General features: G+C 39.1%; 2 protein-coding genes across 2 annotated transcripts; both read left to right on the top strand.

Moving 5' to 3' along the window:
• Positions 1–10,210: 10,210 nt before the first annotated feature.
• On the top strand, positions 10,211–11,264 carry LOC9322865. Its single transcript, XM_021035301.1, has 2 exons — positions 10,211–10,823; positions 10,891–11,264. Exons 1-2 carry the CDS (start codon positions 10,506–10,508, stop codon positions 11,200–11,202), a joined length of 630 nt encoding a protein of 209 aa, XP_020890960.1. The 5' UTR covers positions 10,211–10,505; the 3' UTR covers positions 11,203–11,264.
• Positions 11,265–13,094: 1,830 nt separating this feature from the next.
• Positions 13,095–14,937, top strand: LOC110230913. The gene is made up of 3 exons (XM_021035159.1): positions 13,095–13,674; positions 13,764–13,891; positions 13,972–14,937. The coding sequence occupies exons 1-3, from the start codon at positions 13,095–13,097 to the stop codon at positions 14,935–14,937; spliced, it is 1,674 nt and encodes a 557-aa protein (XP_020890818.1).
• The last annotated feature ends 3,996 nt before the right edge of the window (positions 14,938–18,933 follow it).

Here is an 18,933-nt window from a genome sequence, read left to right on the forward strand (position 1 = left end):
CCTAGAAATGCATATCTACTCGATGAATGTCTATAAAATTCCATGTGAGGAAATTAATGGCGTTCTTAACCGATATTATTGGAGTAAAGGGGACAATGCAAAAGGAATGCATTGGTTTGCCTGGGCTAGATTAAGTTTACCGAAAAAAGAAGGAGGGCTTGGATTTCGAGAATTGGAAAGCTTCAACGTGGCACTGCTCGGAAAGCAGAGCTGGCGAATTCTTCAACATCCCCATTGTTTGATGGCAAGAGTCCTAAAAGGCAAGTACTTCCCCATTGTTTGGTGGAGTAAAGGGGACGACGCAAAATGAATGCATTGGTTTGCATGGGATAGATTAAGTTTGCCGAAAAGAGAAAGAGGACTTAGATTTCGAGAATTGGAAAGCTTCAATATGGCACTGCTCGGAAAGCAGAGCTGGCGAATTCTTCAACATCCACATTGTTTCATGGCAAGAGTCCTAAAAAGGCAAGTACTTCCCTGATACAAACATTCTTAATGTAAAACAAGGAACGAAAGCCTCTTTCATCTGGAAATCAATCCTCCAAGGTAGAAACTTTCTCAAACAAGGGATGTGTTATGTAATCGGAAATGGTACAATGGTAAATACTTGGCTAGACCCTTGGCTTCCTTAGCATCCTCCTATGCCTCCCAGAAATGAATTAGAGAGAACTCAAAACTATATGGTTAGTTACCTTATTAATGCTTTCGGCACAGATTGGGGTGTAGAGAAGATAAGAGATCGGGTCCACTCAGATGCTATTACCAAAATTTTGGCTTTGAAAATTAGTCCAAATGCTAATGGTGATTTCCTTGGTTGGCACTACTCTAAAGATGGCATGTACACTGTCAAATCTGTATAATGGTTGGCTACTCACATAAACAAAGAGAATTCTACACTACTACCCCTAGGAGACGTCGAACTTAAAAGAAAAATGTGGAAAATTCAAAGTGCTCCAAAGATCAAACACTTTCTCCGGAGATTACTTTTCAGGCACTAGATACAGGTGAGGCCTTAAAGTTTCGCCATATCAGTCGATTATCATCCTACCGACGATGTTGTAGCGCAAAAGAAACCAGAAAGCACTTGTTATTTGATAGTGAGTATGCATGGTCGATTTGCTGAGCTTCGGGCATCCTAAATCAGACTCTATTTGATACGGTCTCCTCTCTTGAAGAAAAAATGCAAGCAATCCTTATCAATTTATCATTAAGAACATGCCCACTTACGTCAGCTTCCTCTTTGGATCCCCTGGAAAATCTGGAAGAGTAGAACCATATTATGTTTTCCAACGCAAGCACATCCCCTGGGGAACATCTCTAAACCTTGCAAGGGCAGATGCCAAACAATGGACCGAAGCTGAAACTCTACTGACTCCTCCTACCCAGCAAACTACAAATCACGCAATGACCGACAATAACTGGTGGATTCACCAGAACCAAGTTGGATTAAGTGATGCTTCTTTTGTTAATGGTGACTTTCCTTCAAAAACTGGATGGGTTCTGCGAGACAATGACATGTTCTATGTTGGCGTAGGGCAAGCTATTGGTAAAACCACATCAAACGTTTTCGAGGAAAAGTTCGAGGCGCTTATTATTGCGATGCAACATTGCTAGTCTAAGGAATACCGACAATTTTACTTTGAAAGTGATAATAAGAAATTGATTGACATGATAAAGGAGATAAAACGGAACTTTGGTGCCTTCAATTGGTTAAAAGAAGTTCAAAATTGGGGAAAGAAGTTCGATGACACTCAATTCAATTGGACGAAGAGAAGCTGCAACACACCTACTGATATTCTCGCAAAGAATAATCTTCCTCGGAATTCTACTTTTCTATATCATTTTCAGATTCCTTATGTAATCATACCCTTGTTAAAAAACGTGGCCGATTTCGAGGCAAGGGATCGCCAAAATTATGATAAAATTGGCTCAAAAATCGGAAATCTTGAAAAAACTTGATTTTGTTTGTTCTTTTGAAGGTTAAAATTCATAAATACTTGATGGATGTAGCATATCTAGCAATAAACAATAGAAGACAACAAAAAGAAATGATGAAAAGTGAACACCATTTGACTCCGCCTTCTCCACCGGAGTTCGACTCCACTAAGTCGCGTTACCCCGCGTAGTAGGGATTGGCTATGGATCGGGCCTTGTCGATCCAAAGATGTCAAAAAAAAAAAAAAAAAAACCAAGTGACGGCATATTTAGGGTTACAGATCTCGTTTTTGAGAGGTATAAGACAATGGTATGTTGGTGATTTATTATCATTAAACCTAAAATAAATAAAATAGGCATAAATGTAGTTAGAACTGCTCGAACTCGCCACCTGAAAGCAAGGAAACACGCTTATAACCATCAGACCTTTTCGCATTATAATTTTTTCCACAATGATGATATGTATACAAAATATAAGTAAAAAAATATAAAAACCTAGTTTCTGATTAATTTTTGTTTAATCTTCAATTTTTGGTCTAGCCGTTAAATCCAACTCGAACGTCCGACTAATGTCTAGCGATTTTTTTAACAAAAAATTATACTAGTGCTTTGCATCGTGATCATTCTTGTTGTCTATAAATCGTTATAGAGAATGAGAAAAAAAAAAGTTCTAGTAATTTATCAAATCTGTTGAATATACTTAATTAATTATCCATCTTCTAGAAACAAATATTTTAATATTTTCATTCTAACCGACTCTCACCTCCTATATATATGTGTGAGATCGTTCAATGTTGGGATTACAAAGAAAGAAAGTGAAATAAGAAAAGAAAATAAAGAAAGAGAGTTATACCTAGCCCTGAGACGTATTATCCGGGATCCGAGATCCGATCCGGGATCTGCCCTTATCTGCTCCGAAAAAATAGGATATCTGGTGGGCCGGATCCGGATCCGGATAACGAAATTACGGATCCGGCCGGATCCGGATCCGGATATTAGATATAACTAAAATCGGATATCCGGGATCCAGCCCAGACCTAGTTATACCCTCTCTCCCACTCACGATAGTTATACCCTCTCTCCCACTCACGTCTATCTCCCTCATTTTTCAATATCAAATATCCATATATATATACTACACAATTATAGAATAATATATATCAATTTAAATTAATAATTCTCAATACGTTATCAGCACGAATAAGCTTCCGTTTCTGAAAACATCCGAATCTCTACCCGATCACATATTTAAGGTAGTGTGAAGGTAATATTTTTAAATTATGTTTAAATTTATTTTAAATTTGTTTATTCATAATATTTAAGGAATGGAAGGTTATACCTCCTCCTTGATCCCATGGAAGGCTATGCCTCCTAAAAAGGATCATGATCATATGGTAGGCTCTGCCTCCTCAGATCATTATTTTATAACTACATATCCTGAAAATATTTATTAAAAGTTTCTGAAGAACTATATAAAATAAAATATATGAAACAAAAAAGTCCAGAAGATATATGAAAATGTTCCAGAAAAACTATATATTAAATTTTGTCCAGAAGACAAATTATAACTACTGTTCTTTTAATTTCGTAATTATATGATATTCTAATTCATGTTATATTTATAAATTTCATTATGATATCTAAATTGTTAAAAAAATTATTTTTTTAACTATCTGATTATATAAATTTACGATTGATTTTCTGTTTATTTTTTTTTTCAACGGTCACAAAGAAAATCTGACAATTTCCAACGGCTAGGAACAGTGATTTTTCAATCTATAAATACACTCATATTTTCATTCATTTCATTCACTCATTCATCATATCTCTCTAAATATTCTTTAAAAAAAAAGAAAATAGCTAATTCTTTCTTAGTTTTTGTAATAGGTTTTATTTTTGTTGCTATTTATGGTTTAATTTTTGGAGAATTTTCTCCTGAAGAGTTTTTAATGGTTTCTATTTTATTTTTCTATGTAATTGTGTTTCTTGTAATCGCTTTACTTATGTAAGATTCTTCTATATTTTAAGAATAAATAAAATAAAATTTCTAATATTAATGTTATTCGGAACCGCTTGCATATTTAATGATTTTAAATAATACTACCATGCTCCAGTGCCACCCGGCATGACAGATTTGGGCGCTTTCACAGATTCCCACGAGTATGGGTTTTTTTCCCACAGAATCTATTTTTGCGAACTTGGATCATTTATTTTGGAGAATACCTTCGGAATTTGATTGCTCAGTTTTTCCATGGATTATATGGTATATTTGGAAAGTAAGGAATGAGAAAATATTTGAAAATATAGACAATGATCCACTAGAGGTATTACGGTTAGCGGAAAAAGAGGATGGATCATGGAAAGGAAGTGATAAGTTCTCCGGTACAGGATGGTTCTGTACATCATCAAGTGGAGAACCGCCAACCATGGGAGCTGCCAACCTCCGTAGAAGTCTATCTCCCCTACATACACAAACCGAGGCCCTTCTCTGGGCAATGAAGTGCATGATTGGTGCAGATAATCAAGAGGTAGCGTTCTTTACAAACTGTTCTGACCTGGTGAAGATGGTGTCTTCTCCAACCGAATGGCCGGCGTTTTCAGTGTATTTGGAGGAATTTCAGAGTGACAAGGAAGAATTCTCTACCTTTTCTTTTTCTTTAATTTCTCGTAGCGCTAATGTAAAAGCGGATAATATGGCACGAAAAGTTCGTACAGAACCGCAACATATCACATATGTAAACAACATTCCTCAGGAATGACTCTTTTGAATTTTAATTAATTTCGGATGACAAAAAAAAAAAAAATACTATCATGCTTTTATTTAAATTGGTTAAATTTATGCTTAATAAATTATTTTATATTTTTACAATTATCATGTCAAAATTGACAAAACTCGAGATTGATGCCCTTGACATTTCTGGAAATAATTATATGAGATGGGCAGTCTCAGCAAAGAGACAGTTAAAAGGAAAAGGGGCTCCTTGACACCATCAACAAGTCAAAAACAACTCCAGAAGAGGATAAGGCAAACGCCATGATCTTTTTATCCCACCATATCCATGATGGTTTAAAAGACGAATACATCACAAAAGATGATCCTGCAGATCTTTGGGAAGCAGTCAAAGATAGGTTTGATCACCAGAAATATGTGATCTTACCAAAAGCTAAACATGAGTGGTTGAACCTCCGGTTTCAAGACTACAAAAATGTTGCAGAATATAATTCTGCCTTGTTCAGAATTACTTCCAGGATAATGTTATGTAGAGAACAGATAAGTGATTACGATATGATCGAAAAAACTCTCCAAACATTTCATCCTGGAAATGTACTTCTGCAACAACAATACCGGGCAAAAGGATACACGAAGTATTCTGAATTAATGCAGGTTCTGTTGGTTGCAGAACAAAATAATGAAATTGTGATGTTAAACCATCAATCCCGTCCAACTGGATCATCTTCATTCCCTGAAGTGAATGTTGCCTCATCAGATTATAATAATTACGGATGTAAACGCGGTCGAAGAAATGACCGTGGCCGTGGACGAGGAGGATATGTACGTGGACGTGGACGTGGACGAGGAAGATATTTCCATCCTTATAATTCCAACAATGAAAGGAATAATAAAAAGTTCAAGGAGAATGAAGTTGGTCGTGTGATGAAAAAGCAATATGAGGATGTTTGTTACAGGTGCGACATGAAAGGACATTGGTCTCGTACCTATCGTACGACAAAACATTTGGTCGAGCTGTATCAAAAATCCAAAAAGGGAAATGCAAAGGAAGGTGAAACCAACTTCATCTTGGATGAATCCGGACCCTCTTTCGATGGCATTGATAATGATGCACATCTCGATATTTCTGATTTCCTCATTGATCCTGAGGATATCAACGCCCAACAAGTTGACTAAAATAATATTTATTTATGTATATATATTTTTATTATTCAAGTGTGTTGTAAAATAAGTTATAAAAGTGTGTTGTAAAATAAGTTATTAATGTATTTTTTTTTGAATAAATTAAATCCAGAATATGTCATCATCTCAGATTTGAAATGGAGATTTATGCCTAGCGGACAGTGCTACAACACACACAATACTTAAAGATAAAAAGTATTTCTCCTCTCTAAATTCAAAAAATTCTGCAGGAAGCGTGAATACTATATATGGGAATGCACCGATTATTAAAGGCTCTGAAGAGCTTGGTTTTCAATGCCAAGGGGAAATAAATTTGAAAATGATGCATTATATTCCCCTAAATCCCAGAGAAACTTGATAAGTTTCAAAGATATTCGCAGAAATGGATATCATATCGAGACTATGAATAAAAATGGCAATGAATATCTTTGCATTACATCCGAGGATAAATATATATTAGAAGAATTACCAATGTTATCTTCTGGATTATATTGCACAAAAATAAATATGATCGCATCATATAATACAGTAAATTTAAAGTTTACTAGTACGTTCAAAATTTGGCATGAAAGATTTGGACATCCCTGGTGCATCATGATGCGAAAAATTGTGCAAAATTCTAATGGCCATCCATTGAAAAACCAGAAAATATTTCAATCTGATGAGTTATCATGTGATGCATGTTCTCAAGGAAAACTCATAATTCGGCTTTCACCAGCCAAAATTGGCAACGAATCGCCAGAATTCTTAGAGAGACTTCATGGTGATATTTGCGGACCTATCCACCCAAGTAGCGGTCCGTTTCGATATTTTATGGTATTAATTGACGCATCTAGTAGATGGTCACATGTATGTCTATTGACAACACGAAATACGGCTTTCGCAAAATATATTACCCAAATAATCAGGTTGAAAGCACAATTCACTGATCATGCCATAAAGAAAGTTAGACTTGATAATGCTGGTGAATTCACTTCAAAAGCTTTTAATGACTATTGTATGTCAATGGGAATCGATGTTGAGCATCCGGTCTCTGATGTTCATACACAAAATGGCATGGATGAGTCTTTGATTAAACGGCTGCAACTCATTGCAAGACCGTTAATACTGAGAACAAACCTTCCAATTTCTATATGGGGTCATGCTATATTGCATGCTGCGTCATTAATCCAGATAAGACCGAGCGCATATAATAAACATTCCCCTTTACAATTAACACCTGGTCAGGAACCAAATGTATCTCATCTCCGAGTTTTTGGATGTGCGGTTTATGTTCCTATAGCCCCACCGCAAAGAACAAAAATGCACTACAAGAAAATATGTCTATGCCTCCTGGAGCAACAAGATCTACTAATTCTGCTGCTGCTCGACATCCTTTGCCCAGTTTAGCTGCGGTGATGAGTGCTCCCGAGAGACGAAACATGCCTTATCTCCATCCACAGAGACTTAATGGAGCTTTGTGGTAAGTATTTGTCTTTAGATAGTTATTTTATAGTTGAATCATGTTTCTGTTTATAATTAATACAAGAGTTTCTTTCCTTTATCACAGATTTGACATCCATGATTGCATCACTTAAGACATAGTTGCAACATATCAATCTGACTTTTGGGGACCATGGTGGAATTTTGGTATGGTCCCATTGAGTAAGAAGGATTCATGGTGGACTAGTTTTGTGGTATGCTTTACATGTTTGGTATTTGACTTGATTATATTAATGCAAGTTACATTGTTGGTAATATCTACTTCTGTTTTTTTTTTTGTAGCGAAAATACTATTGGAGTAGTGAGCATCATGATCAGGTTCTTCACTGTTGGGAAGATACGTTGAAAGATTCTATCAGAAATCTTGTAAGCAAGGGTAAGAGAAATGAGAAAAAACCTGATTACATTGGTTTGTCCGACTGGAACCGTATGCTAGATATTTGGGAGACAGAGCGAGCTAAGGAGAGGAGCCAAACAAACTCAAAGAACCGGAATTCTGATCCTGAGGGATTAGGCACTCACCGCCATGTTTCAGGAGCAAAAAAACATTCCCGGGTTGCTTATGAAATGGTTTGTCTACTTTTACATTCCACCTAGTTTTTTATTTTATTACTTGTATATCAATGTTTTTAATTATTGTGCAATCTGTCTTTTGTTCAGTTTTAATTATTATGTTTCTCTTTTGTTGCATAATATTTTTTTTCACTTTTGTTTTCATGTTTTCACAAATGGCAACTAACAGCAAAGGGCGAATCTATGGTCTTGGATCAATTCAATATCTTAATGTTGATCCAAATGAGGCTGCTTCCGCTTCTCTACTTCGAAACTTGGACATTGATACACGTATCACCAAGATGGAGGACAACGTGGAAGTGATGAAGGGAGCCATGGATGTGCTCTTAAGGCTTAACGGAATTGACCCGGTGACTCTCGAACCAACAGGACATGCATGCTCCTTCGCGTGCCAAGGGAGCTTCATCTGCTGGAAGTCCTTCTCCCTGGTCTAACTCTGTTGATGGTTCTGCTCAACCAACCAATCCGAGATCTCCGATCAACTTAGCTGACATGACTCCGCAATCGGTGGAGGGATTTGAATTTGAAGTCACTAGAAACAATATCTTTTGAATATTCCATGGTCTAATGTTTCTTTTTAATATTCCATGGTCGGGTATATTTTGGGTGAGTTATTTACCGGAATGGGCTTTTTCTCAGCCACACTTACGACATCAGGTACATCTGCCAAGCCTTTCGTTTTAGGCATTTCCAACCGGTGTGAAATGTCTACCTTGCCCTCACGCTTACACTCCCCTTTTAATTTTGTTATTTTTTTTATTCTTTTAAATTGTTTTTTTTTTTGTGGCGACGAGCTGATGATGACGTTTTGCTATACCACGAGTTAGCTTGTATCAGCTGTTACACGCTTTGTCAGTCTTCTTTCTCTCTGCTCAAAAAAAAAAAGCAGTTTGGTTTCTTCCTTCTTCATCTTAATTTACCTGTGTTTACCTGTGTTCTCAAATCGACAAGCGTAAGTCATCAAACCTCCCATTATCGCACTACCAGTAGCTCCTCCGGATCCAACTGTAGTTACGGAGCTCCGACTTTGATTGCCGGTGATACAGAGAGAGTAAGTTCTACGCATCTCCTCTCACCTACTTCTTTTCTGGGTTTCTCTCTAGATTTTTAAAAAATTGGAGAAATGTGTTGTCACTACCTTCCAATCTTCCAAAAATTACATCGCTTATGCTTTCTTCCGAATCTTTGGTTACAATTCAAATTTTGTGGTTTCTTTCGGATCTTAGCTTAATTTGATTTTCAATTTTTGTTATTTCCTTCTCATCGCAGTTGATCTGTCTTGAGGTTGTTCTCCTCGTGGATATCTACTTGGTCTGCTTCACACTTGTGTTTCTTTTGTTGCAGGTTGAACTCATAACAATGATTTCAAATGGGAGTCTATCTGATCATTTCCTTTGCAAAGGTGATTCTCTCTTCTTCCCACACAAACCACCATACCCTGTTTCTGTTCATTATGGTTTCTGGTGTATTACCTTTCCCCGTTTGGGTTTAGGCTTTGTATCTTTTTCCCTTAGGGTTTAGTTTTGAATATTAAGAAAGACGACTATATGGTTTTAGGTGTTTTACCTATCCCCGTTTGGGTTTAGGCTTTGTATGTTGTTCCCTTAGGGTTTAGTTTTGAATATTAAGAAAGAAGCATATATGGCAGGATTGGTTTCCCCTAATTGTCATTATACTTAGCTGTTCTGTTATGCTCATTACGGTTTAACAATTTGTGGTTTTTATGCACTCCCTGTTTGGGTTTAGGCTTTGTATGTTGTTCCGTTAGGGTTTAGTTTTGAATATTAAGAAAGAAGACTATATGGCAGGATTGTCATTATACTTAGCTGTTCTGTTATGCTCATTACGGTTTAACAATTTCTGGTTTTAATGCACTCCCTGTTTGGGTTTAGGCTTTGTATGTTGTTCCCTTAGGGTTTAGTTTTGAAAATATTAAGGAAAAATACTATATGGCAAGATTTGTTTCCCCTAATTGTCCTTATAGTACTTGTCTAACCTCGTTTTCACCATCTCTGTTTTTACATAAATTGCAGAAGATCTGCCTGAAATGATTTTTCAAGTCGATCGGTACCCTGGCCATGCGGTGCGTATAAACTCATACTCTAAGCCTCGGTACCTAATTGACATATTGACTGCATTGGAAGGGACACCTGAGCTTCAGAAGCTATTGTCCTCGCCGCTTGGGTCATTATTCTCCCTGCCGGTCAGGCAAAGTTCTGTATCTGGTCAATTGTTGCACCAGATGTTATGTAGACAGCTTGATACGACCAATGTAGATGAAACTTGGTTTGTATACAGGGGGCAGCCTTTGCGTTTCTCTCTTGCAGAATTTCACCAAGTTACTAGTTTGTGTTGCTCTCCTCTGCCGCCTGTCGACGAACTTGCTGCAGCAACGACGCATGCGAATGGTGATGCTCCTTATTGGTATAAACTAATTGGTCCGAAGCTGGGCTCTGCTACGGTTAAGGAGATTGTTGGTTGGTTAAATGTTGAACCAGATATGCCTATCTAGCGTAGGTTTAGACTTGCTCTTATTGTTATTATTGAAGGCATACTTTTGTGCAAGACCCAACCTGTTAGACCTTCAGTTGAAGTTGTAGAGATGGTGAAGAATGTTGACTTCTTCTTAAAATATCCATGGGGCCGCCACTCGTTCCAAAGGCTTCTGCGGATGGTGAAAGTTGGGGCAAAAATTGAGACCAAGGCCGACCTGATAAACAAGCTTAAGCAATCAACCATGGCTGTTCATGGTTTCCCTCTTGCTATCCAGTTGTTTGCATTTCGATCCATCCCGTTGCTCCTTCAATACCTCCCTCATGTTGAAGATCAGTCAACTTTCCTTCACCAAACCTTAACGCATCTTCCCAAGTGCAAGTCATTTCATTACTCAAACATTCTGTCTGTTGAAAATGATCCATCTGTAAGTTGTCCCTACTCCAGTTTTTCCATCCATTATGCAGCGCTAATATATTCTTCCCATGTTCCAGTTGCTGGTTTTGTACCCACACCCGGATGGCCCTCCATTTTGTTCCTCAGAATCAGAAGATGAGAAAGTCGGCAATCTTGAAAGGCTTATTTTTGCAGGTTTTTCGTTTAGTAAAACCTTTTGGTGTAGTGGTGATGGCTCCTTACCTTCATTGTACACTTCCCGCAAACGGAAACAAAGAACTACAACTAGTGGCACCTCTGATTCTGAATCTTCTAAAATGCCACCACAGAGGAAGTGTTCAAAGCCCAAGTTTATCAAAACTGCAGAAGATGTGAACACTCTTCTGGAAAAAAAAACTAAAAGGTTTTAAAGCGTCTTTGCTCGCTGACTTTCGTGGAATGATGCGAGCAAATGCATCTACACCTGTTGTTCAGTCCCTGTGGATGTAGGATTCACACTCGATTGTCTTTAAGTATTTTTGCGGAGAAAAAACTCTAAAATCAAAGGATGAAAATAAGAATTTGAACTAAATAAAGCGAAAGAAGTTGATAAGAACAAAATAGTAAAGAGCTTTGCGAAATTGTAAGAGAGAAAGTATGTTGTATTGCTTGATTGTAAGAGGTAAAAAGATTGTCCCCCCCAAACACATGCGTTTGAGGTTGTTTTTATAGAGAAAACATGATCAATGCGGTCATTTACTGCTCATAATCGCATTGACCCACATTAATCATGTAGGTTACAATTTGACTGAAACGGCTTGAATTTGAACTATCTTAGGCCTCGCGTGGATCTTCCGAACTCTTTCTTGTTGACTCCGAACTCCTGCGTCTTAACGCTGCCGCGAACCTCGAACAATATTCTCCTCGCTTCTGCCTTTCTCTGTGCGAACTGTATGCTGAATAAGAGCGAACTCCATACTGGTAAAGATCGAGCTCTTTAATAAACTGAATCGAACTTCCGGCTGGTCGAGCTCGATTCTCCTAATGAAATACCTAGAAATCCAAGAGGATTATTATGTAATAATGACGTGGACAGATCCAAGTAGATCCTACCGAAAGTGTGTGGGATCCGACCCCAACATTTAGCCCCCCAAGTCTTGCGAGTTGAGTGCTCGACTTGGAAGACTTAAGTAGATAGTAATTAATGACTCGATCGAGATCTTTAACACTCTGGAATTTCTCCATGTTTTACGCTGTTACACCGATCTTGGATAATCAGATGATTTGATTTCCCTGACAATCGTGATCATTAATTTCCTAATTTTATATTAATACCACGGGAAAAACTGTCCCACTTCCCAATATTCTCGAGGCGGTTTTCCATCATACTCTAGGGTTCTAAGAGGTAGAATTTCTTTTCCATCTTATCTTCTTTACTTAGAGAACTTCCATTCTTATTACAGAAGTCATTGTTTCCTTTCGGTAAAAAATCCCTTTTGTAAAATGTCGAACCTTTCTTCCGAATTTTGCGAGTATGATGTTGATGACCTCGAAACTCTTATGGGTGATGGATCCGAACCTCAAATCCATACCGGAGACGAGTTTGATCTTCACCCTCAGAGCGAATCAACTGTCGATTCTCTCGACGATCTTCGCAGACTATGTCACATCCCTCCTGAGGTTGAGATGATAGTTCCAGAGCCCTTCGAGTCTCCCGAATCGGGGCGAGAAGGTTATTGTTGTGCCTATGAAATTTATTTCAAAGGATGCGGCTTATTCTTTCCTCTTCCCGAGATACTTCTCACCTACCTCAACCATCTGGGAATTGCCTTCTCTCAGATGTCGCCCAACATGCTCCGGTATCTTTTGTGTACCTTTACTGTTGCGGCGGAGGCTGGTTACTCGCTGAGACTTTGCGAACTCTTGGAGCTTTTCCAGGCTCGCGGGTCCCGAACTTCTGGGCATTATGCCCTTTATCCGATCGCGGATTGGAGTCTTATTGACAGCCTGCCCTTAAAGGACAACGCCTGGAGGAAGTTTTGGTTCTTCTTCCGCATAAATAGTTTTTCTACTCAAAGTTCTTCCGAACTCCTTCGAGTCAACTGGTCATTGAATTTGGGTAGAAACTAGGACTTAATTGAATAGATTTCTTATGCCATTTCAAAACTGCGTTTCAACATTTCGATGTTTTCTTGCAGGTCCCCAAATTCGACCGGCCCCATCAATCGATTTTCTCAATTTCTACAAGGCCGTCTTGGAGAGTTCAGTTAATTAGAATTCCTTCACTTTGGAAAGGATTCACGGTGCCGGATTTTCTGTTAGAATGGGTCTAACTAAACCCGTCAACCCTCCTCCTGCTGGGACTGATCTCTCGAGTCTGAATGCTCGAGACAAGAGAAAATTCAAAGAAGCAAACAAGAAAATCAAAGATCAGATTTCTGTAATTGGGAGAGACAAGAAAAACGCAACTTCCACCGGAGACGATAAAGTCTACCGGAAAACTCTCCTGGTTGACGATGGATCTCTTGAAGGTTCAAAGTCAATGGAGGTTGCTGTGAGCAATTCTTCTCCTTCCATCCCAGCAGCAGACAACGTGGTTGCTGCTACCGTTGAGGAGGAAGGCCTTGCAAGTGATTCTTCTCTCATGAAGAAAAGGAAGGCCGAAGAATTCGAACCCCTCCCCCAGGGACGTCCCAAGAGCATAAGGAAGGGCAGAGTCGCTCCTTCGAATCTGCCAAATCCTGAGCCTGCTGAAGCTCAGGATGCAAATCCTGATTCAGGAACTGTTTCGAAGGAACTGCTAGGTTCAGGGATGCTACCCCCTAGACGCCCCCAAGGCAATACTTCTAGGGTTCGATCATCTCAGAGCTCGGGACTGGTTGCTAGAGCTTCGTCTCAAGCAAGTAACCTTTAATTATCATTTTGTTGTTTGAGATTAATAGATTCTTTTTCCAAAGAAAACTCAATTCTCACACAACTAACTTTATTCCAGACAAAGAGAAGATCGGGAATATGTTTAGGTGCTTCCACACCCGTGCTGGGAAAAAGCTTCCATCCTTTGATTGGTGGAAACCTGATGTTAAGAGGATGTACAGTAGTCACTCATTCCATTCCTCCCAGGTTTGACTACTTGCATCCTTGGACAACTGATTTTGATTCATTCATTTTTTTTTTTTTTAAAACGAATCTTCTTCTATTAGGCAACTCTGGATGTGAATGGCATCGTCAACTTTTACGAAGAGGAACTTGCAAAAGTTTCCAAGAAGGTTGCCGCCGCTGAAGGAGAGATTGAGAAACTGCAATCTTCCAATCGGCTTGTGCAGGAGACTGCTGGCCTTGACTCGGCTCGCCGGGAGGAAATCGAGAAACTCGAAAGATCCGGCGAGGAGACAAGGAAGACCTTGATTGAGACAGAGCAAAGGCTAGAGACTGCCCTCGCTGATCACAACTTCGCTAAAGGCGAGATTGAGCTTCTGAGATCGGAGCTTAACAAGGTTAAAGCAGCTGCTGAGGAGCTCGAACGTAAGAATGAATCTCTTTCCGAACTGAAAGATCGTGATGTTCGTAAAATATCTCATGATGGTCGTAAGGAGGTTAAAGAAGCTGGGCAAAAGTTTCTTCTCGCTGTGCAAGAATTTATCGCTGCAGACAAAGCTTGGAACAAGCTTAACTCCGAACGCGATGAAATGAAGAGCAACCTTGATTTGATCAAAGAGATAGAGGACGGAAAAATCGATTTGGTTGAAGAGAAAGAGACAGTTTATGCCGAGCTAGCTGAGACTGAAGCTAAACTAAATACCGCTCCTCAGCCATATTTGAATTTGCAGCAGTTTGCTTCTGAGTTCGCTGACTCCCCTCCGCTGACTGAACCAAATATTGGTTCGTCTCTGGACGAGATGATGTTAACCGGATCTCCTAGCGCTCATTTTAATGAGTTCGGAACCAATGTTGATAGAATCTCCTTGGGACGAGCTCAGGGGCCCTCTGATCAGGGACTTGTCACCTCCTCAATTATGGGAGATGAAGTTGAATCGAGGAACGAAACTCCTCAAGATGTTAGCTCGCTTAATCCTGAAGTTGTTCTCGCGACTCAAGACTACGATGTCGGGGGTGCTATTGTCTCAAATCAAGCAAGAGGGGAAGGCGGTTCGCCTATGAATGAATGATGGTGATTGCATTCTCCTTATGTGGGGGATTGTCCCCTTAATTTTTAAGACATGAAATTTGCCTTGCTGGTCATGGGGCCGTTTTATTACTTTTTAAGTTTGTCTTTGCCCAAGGGGGCTTTATTATTATTTTGAATAAATTTCCCAAGGGGGTTTAATTAAAATTTCTTTAGGAAGAAATATTTAATTTTGGTGGAAACCATCGATTTTACCTGGAGGGTTTGCAAGGTCCTCCTAACCGAAATGGTTTAAGATTATAGGAGAGATAGGCTGATCAGACCTACTTGCCTTTTTTAAAGGAAAAACATTGGAATTTTTCCTCGGTCTCTCGAAGGCGAGGATGGAGCTCGGCTTAAGTTTTCTTTTTATATCGAGGGATAAGATTTATAATTCATAAAAATTTTGTCATAAATACGACCATGCAATGATTTCGATCGTTGCCCATGATGGCTTCGGAATCGCTGGGCCGCTTTTAATTGGATCTGAAGCCTGCTCCAATAGGCCAACAATATATAATTATTTCTAGAAATCTGAACCCCTTTCTCCTTAAAAAGGGATTCCGAAAGATCACCATAGCTTATTATAAGAAAAAACTTGAAAAGATGCCGCTGTCTTCTTTCAGATCAAGCTCAAGAATAACAACTTCAAGTGGTAACCCATTGTTTGAGTCCGAAGACGGATTTTCTCCAGAGGGAGTTATTCACCCAACGTTTTTTCATTTCCGAACAGGGAAGGAAAGGGTTAAATGTTATGACTTCCTGGAAAATGTTCCTTTTCTATCTCTTAGTCTTCTCTGAAAACTATAACTTCCTTTCTTTTGGTCATTTGACAAAATGTTCGTTTAAACAGATCGTCGGGAGACATAAAGCTTTGTGTGATAAGAGACAAAGAATCGAAAGGGGGCACCGTGCTCTTGATGAGAGCATAAAGAGGATAGAAAGAGAGATCCTTCCCTTGGAATCTGAACCGCACGAATGGGAGAGAAATGGTCTAGACATCGTGGCCATAATACCTACTTGCCTCCGAAGATTCCTCCGCATGCTGGATAAATTTCACCGTTTATCCTTGGCGACCAGTGATGGGTCCTCTTTTGTTTCATGTTCCTCAGAGTTCCGGAGACTTCCAATGTTAAGAACTGAAGAAAAAGAGGAACCGGAGACGAAAATTGTTGATGACTTCTCCGGCCCTTTTGATTTATCTTCCGACGAGGGGCTATCCTCGGAAAGCTGTTCGGGATCTTCTACCTCGCTAGAGTCATTATCGGGCGAAGACTTTTGATCGAACACTTTCCTATTTATGTTTGTAAAATGTCACTGGTCTTGAAACCCAGCAACATTAATTACATTTCCCCTTTCGCTCTAAATTCGCCGATTTATTCAAATCTCATTTAATGCGTTTTATCTAGGGAATATAATTGGCAATTAACTCGATTACATTTGCCATAAAAATCGTAATTTCAGATTTGGGAAATCGTCAATTAATCCTCTTAAATGCAATCGAATAAATTTTCGAGTATAAAGTGGGTGTAGTTTGTCATTGAATTTCAACAAAGATTCTACAAAAATGTTCGAGGAAGGAAATTCTTCAGATTTGTTCAAATTGATGAGCGTTGATCCTTCGAGGACGTCGGACATCGAGCTTATAAAAGCAGGAGAGTCTGGCGAACCAAAAGATTCACAAACGTTGAAGAAGGGTACTAGCATTCAGGTTCCGATCGTTTTAATCGAGAGATTGTCGCCTCAAGATCGTGTTAAGGATGAGGAGTTTATCAATAAGGTATTCTCCATCCTAGTGATTAACTTCTTTTTGTTATTGCTAAACGTAGCGTTTTATCTTCTTCAGCTTATCACTCGGCATGATGAGCTCGAAGATGAGAAGAAAAAGATTAGGAGACGGATAATGGAGCTAGAGAAGCGTCGCATGGACATATCTCGCGAGCTTCATCGCCTCGAAGCCCATCCTTCCGATTGGATCGAACTAGGACTTCATGAGTACGGAAACATGCCAGGTTGCATTATGAGCATCGTTGACCTCGCAGGTCAAGGAGCAGAGTTATTCCGTAATTCAAGACCCTTCTGAGTCTGAGTTTAGCTGGAAATATTTATTTATACATTGTTTGCAATGTACTCTATATTCTAGCCCGATGATAAGAATAATATTCCATGATTTGAAATAATATTTTAATTTTTATGTTATATCTGGACTCGTTTTTAGCGAGCTGCCTACGTACCCAAAATAGGATCAAGCCAAATCTTAGTTCGAAGGTGTTTGCTTTAGCAATAGAACTTTTTCAGGTTGATTATGTTCCAAGGCCTCTGAACGAGGTTTCTGTCAAGGTCTTGTAAACGGTATACACCGTTTCGGATTTTTTCAGTGATTTGATAAGGGCCTTCCCAGTTAATACCGAGTTTTCCAGCGCCTTCTTCTTTTGTGTTATCGAATACTCGCCTTAAAACGAAGTCTCCTACATTTAAAAGTCTGTTTTTCAACTTTGAGTTATAGTATCGAGCGGTCAACTGTTGATAATTCTGAAGTCGAATAAGGGATTGGTCTCGCCTTTCATCGATCGTATCGAGAACATCTTTTAATAATTTAGAATTCGACTCCTCGTTAAGTGGAGCTTCGCTCCGGCGCAAACCTGGAACATTCAACTCGGCTGGGACTACGGCTTCCATCCCATAAATTAATGAGAATGGAGTTTCACCTGTTGCTCACCTCGGAGTTGTTCGATAAGCCCACAACACAGGTTGCAGCTCGTCGTACCATCCACCTTTTCGAGCGTTCAAGCGTTTTTTAAGATTGCTGAGAATGGTTTTGTTGGAAGCTTCCGCTTGTCCATTTCCTTGAGGATACCTTGGTGTTGAGTAGCTAAGTTTTATTCCCCAAGCGGAACAAAAATCTTCAAAGTCATTTGAAATGAATTGAGGACCATTTTCCGTTACTATTTCGTAGGGAACTCCATAGCGACAAATGATGTGTTTCCACAAAAATGTCTTTACTACGGAATCATGTATGCTTATATAAGCTTCAGCTTCAATCCATTTGGAAAAATAGTCCGTTAGAACTAATAAGTACTGGACGCCTCGTGTTGAACGATGCATCGGACCGACTATATCCATTGACCACCTCATGAAGGGGTATGGAGCGGATATAGATGATAGAATTTCAGATGGCTGGCGGAGATAGGGGTACCCTCCAGTCAGCCCCCTAATCATTAGCGGAAGTCCTGCTAAGAAAGCTTCGTATTCCGCTTCGTTGTTCGAAGCTGGAAACATTAATCGAAATGATTGCTCGATTATTTCCTTTGTCGGAGTTTCGAGCCTAAAACCGATTCCGGATCCTTGTTTAGAAGAGGATCCATCTAAATGTAATTTCCATGTGGAGTCCGTTTCAACAAAGATTCCATCATCTGGTGGTAGTTCGGTTAGAAAATCAGCTAGAACTTGTGCTTTTGCGCTAGTTCTGCTTTTGTATTCTATATCGTACTCACTAAGTTCGATTGCCCATTTTGCCAATCTTCCGGACTGACTTGGACCGTGAAGAATTGATCGAAGTGGATGAGAAGTTAAAACTTCTATTGGATGAGATTGGAAATAAGGTCGGAGTTTTCTAGCAGATATCACTACTGCTAAAGCTAATTTTTCCATCATTGTATATATCGTTTCTGGGCTAGTAAGAGATTTACTTATGTAAAAAATTGGCTTTTGTTCACTTCGGTCCTCTCAAACTAACACCCCACTTACGAAATGGTTAGAGACTGAAATGTAGAGATATAGTTTTTCATCTGATTCAGGTTTTCAAAGAATCGGTGGTGTCGTTAGATAAGTTTTGAGTTGACCAAATGCTGCTTCGCATTGATCATCCCACCGAAATTTTTTGTTCCCTTTCAAAATTTGATAAAAGGGGAGACATTTATCCGTAGATTTTGATATGAAACGATTTAATGCAGCAATTCTGCCTGTCAATCGTTAGACTTCCTTAATGTTTCTTGGCGAA

This window comes from Arabidopsis lyrata, assembly GCF_000004255.2.
Source record: "Arabidopsis lyrata subsp. lyrata unplaced genomic scaffold ARALYscaffold_2, whole genome shotgun sequence".
Lineage (NCBI taxonomy): Eukaryota > Viridiplantae > Streptophyta > Magnoliopsida > Brassicales > Brassicaceae > Arabidopsis > Arabidopsis lyrata.